General features: G+C 44.6%; 1 protein-coding gene across 6 annotated transcripts in view; it reads left to right on the forward strand.

Annotated features, from left to right (window-relative positions):
- Nucleotides 1–3,834, forward strand: part of Mre11 (MRE11 homolog, double strand break repair nuclease) — a 54,256-nt gene that overhangs the window by 20,751 nt on the left and 29,671 nt on the right. For all 6 annotated transcript variants that reach the window (XM_029543289.1, XM_021207121.2, XM_029543286.1 and 3 more), the window contains one exon: nt 979–1,150. In XM_029543289.1, the coding sequence (XP_029399149.1) occupies nt 979–1,150 (172 nt within the window). The remainder of the gene's footprint in view (nt 1–978; nt 1,151–3,834) is intronic.

A 3,834-nucleotide genomic window follows, 5' to 3' on the forward strand; every position in this document is an offset into this window, starting at 1 on the left:
ATATATATATATATATATATATATATATATATATTATAGATAGAAATATATATATAAATATATATAAATATATTTATTAATTTATATATATATTTATTTATTTATTTTTAATTAGATATTTTCTTTATTTACATTTCAAATGTTATCCCCTTTCCTAGTTTCCCCTCCGAAAATCCCCTATCCTCTGCCCCTTCCCCTGATTACCAACCCACGCACTCCCGCTTCCTGGCCCTGGCATTCCCCAACACTTGGGCATAGAACCTTCACAGTACCAAGGGCCTCTCCTCCCATTGATGGCTGACTAGGCCATCCTCTGCTACATATGCAGCTAGAGCCATGAGTCCCACCATGTGATTTCTTTGATTGGTGATTTAGTCCCAGGGAGCTCTGGGGTTACTGGTTAGTTCATGTTGTTCATGCCTAGCTTTCTAATGCAGTCTAAGCTGCTGACATTTTGTGAGCTGGGCTTCAGTAGAAAGTTTTACGGGCAGCTCTGCTCAGGCCCTGATGGTTATGGTACCAACAGTACAAAGAGCATGGCAACGAGCTGTGTGCTTTCGTGGTTTTCTCTGTTTGGCATGGTCTGCATAGTCTTTATTATACTATAGTCAGGGTTGTCCCTTTGTGAAACTGTATTTGCTCAGATAGGAGAGAGAGAGGGAATGATGGAGGAGTTCACTTTATTCTTAGGAAGAATGTTTGTTTTTTTTACTATTAAAAAATTAAAATTAGAAACATCTATTTTTAGCAGTATTGTTTTATAAGCAAATATTTTATAAGAACTAAGAAAAAAATGGAGCCTTTTATTTACAACAGGCAACTAGCCTCTAACTTGTTATCCTCCTGCCTCAGTCTCCTGGGTGTGGTGTTAGGAATCACAGGCATGTGCCGTCCAAACCTTGTTGATAGCTTTGACTATGTTTTTTGGCCTTCCTGAGGCTGCCTACTAAACGTCTGAGCTCTTGGTCCTCTGTGCAGACATGTAGGCTTGCTGCGCATTAAAGGGAAAAGGATGAACATGCAGAAGCTGCCTCTCCGCACGGTGCGCCAGTTCTTCATGGAAGACGTGGTTCTGGCTAAGCACCCAAACCTGTTCAACCCTGACAGCCCCAAGGTGACCCAGGCCATCCAGAGCTTCTGTTTGGAGAAGGTAACTGTTTCCAAGGCAGCAGTGACGGCTGCTCTGTTTGAAAACTCACTGCCCCTCGGTTACAGGCTGAGCAGTGTAGAGGGAAGCTGTCTGTGTTTATTGCTCACGAAGCTGCAATGCTACTGGTGCTCAGGTCATGAGATCATCTTTCATTTATTTCTTTAAATAGAATTATTTACTGAAAAAATTTGTTCTTTGACAATTTCATACACATATATAATGTCCCCTTCTCTCCTTTCCCTTGACCCCCATATGAATTCTTTTCCATATTCATGTCTTTGTTTTGTGACTCACTGAGTTTGAAACAGAGCCATCTGTGAGCCCCTGGGTTTGGAACCTATTGGTAATTGGTCTTGTGCAAAATCCATGCAACCTCGTGAGTTTGTGACTGCAGTGGTTATGTCATGCCCGGGTGAGTCTCCACAGCCATTCTTTTCCCCTGGCTCTTCCTTCTGCCCTGGCTTTCTCGGTGTGCCCCGAGCTTGAGAGGGGAACACATACTTGGACTTGTAGGGCTGAGTGTCCAACTGCAAAACCTTTTCTTAAATAGAATGGTGGATATAGAGAAGTTATCAGTTAACTCTCCTAGAACCTCCTTTTTTTTTCCCCCCAAATATTTGATTTATTGTATGTACATGAGTACACTGTAGCTGTCTTCAGACACACCAGGAAAGGGCATCAGATCCCATTAGAGAAGGTTGTGAGCCACCATGTGGGTGCTGGGAATTAAACTCAGGACCTCTGGAAGAGCAGTTGGTTCTCTCTCTCTTTTCTTTTCTTTTTTTTGGCCGGGGGGTGGGGTGGGGTGGGGAGGGAGTGTCCGAGACAGGATTTCTCTGTATAGCCCTGGCTGTCCTGGAACTCATTTTTGTAGACCAGGCTGGCCTTGAACTCAGAAATCCGCCTGCCTCTGCCTCCTGAGTGCTGGGATTAAAAGCGTGCACCACCACACCTGGCTGCAGTTGGTTCTCTTAACCTCTGAGCCATCTCTCCAGAGCTTTTAAAGAGCTCACACATCCAATCTCCTCACTTTGATCTGCGTTTGATAATGGCTCACCTTCCTTGTGAAAGCAGATGCTGACTTTGGAGATGGGAAGACACTGTGGTTCTAATTTCCATTACACATTCCTCCCACCCTAAAAACTACTCCAAATAGAATCTTAGCCTCCTTTTCTGATGTAGACCGCTGCCACGCCTCAGCCTCTGCAGAAGTTCTGGCTCTCCTGCTGTAGTCAGGCTGCACATTTTTATCATATAGGCTGCAGCTTGATAGCCGTAATTGCTGTCATTATTTAGTCCACACTCTGCCAGCTTTGGCTTTACCTCTTATTCCCGTGTAAGGTAGGAAGTAGGGGTGATAATGGTGACCACTGATGCGTGCACACTGACTGCCGTCGTGAGCTCTGCCCACGATGTGGAACTCTGCCCCACGGTGCTGCAGTGCCTGTGTGTGGGAAGGTTCTACCTCCTGCTTTCTGTCTCCTCTGCTACTTCCTCCCCTCTCCTCCTTGTTACTGTTTCTAGGAATTGAATCCAGGGCTTTACAGATGCTACACAATTTCTCTACCATTGAGTGCCTTAGCCTCCTAATCTGTTCTCACCCCCCCACAAACTGGGCCCTAGATTACACAACTGGCCATTGTCACAGCTGAAGGAGCAACACATGGCTTGCATAACTGAAAAGCTTTAGTGTGCATGTTCCAAGGTGACTGATGTCACAGACTCAAGCTTGCTAGGGTTAGAGGGTTGTCTCTACCACTCTCTGTTTTCCTTGTTACTCTTCACAATCTGGAAGATGCCAGCTGTGGCCAAGATGCATGCATTGTCTTTGCAGCTGAAAAAACTGTTACCCCACTAGCTCCAAATGTCCCTGAATAGTTTTATTGGTGACGGTTCCCTCAATTCAGACAGGTAGGAAATCCCTTTGTTGACTTTGTATGATGTATCTACAGCAAGCTGGCCCAAGGTTTCTCAGGCTTGGCACAGCTGGCATTTTGACCAGGTAATTCTCTGCTGTGGGAGCAGCTGGGGTTCTGTGCCTTACAGGGTCTGCCATTAAATGCCATTAGTTCCCTGCCTTAGTCAGGGTATAATACTATTGCTGTAATGGACACTGCAACCAAAAGCAGCTTAGGGAGGAAACGGTTATTTGGCTTATATGTCCTGAATCACAATCTTTTTGGAAAGCTAAAAAAGGAACTCAAATCAGGCAGGAACTTGGAGGCAGGAGCAGAGGCCAGAGAGGAGACTTGCTTTCCATGACTTGCTAAGTCTGCTTTCTTAGAGAACCCAGGACCACTAGCCTAGGGTGAAACTACCCACAGTGGGCTGGGCCATCCCCACCAGTAACTAAGAAAATGTCCTTTAGCCCAGATCTGATGAATGCATTTTCTCATGTGAAGTTCCCTCCTCTCAGATGACTCTAGCTGTGTCAAGTTGATGTAAAAACTGGCCAGCACATCCCTTTCCCTACAGTCATGATAAAACAGACTGTGAAGTGTTCCAAGGGTTGAAATCACCTCTGCTTGAGCTCTGCTGCAGTCCCTGTACCTAAATTCTGGTCTTCTTTTCTCTTTTCTTCTTTTTTCTTCTTTTCTTCTCTTTTCTTCTCTTTTCTTCTCTTTTCTTCTCTTTTCTTCTCTTTTCTTCTCTTTTCTTCTCTTTTCTTCTCTTTTCTTCTCTTT

Source organism: Mus pahari, chromosome 10 (assembly GCF_900095145.1).
Source record: "Mus pahari chromosome 10, PAHARI_EIJ_v1.1, whole genome shotgun sequence".
NCBI classification, from domain to species: domain Eukaryota; kingdom Metazoa; phylum Chordata; class Mammalia; order Rodentia; family Muridae; genus Mus; species Mus pahari.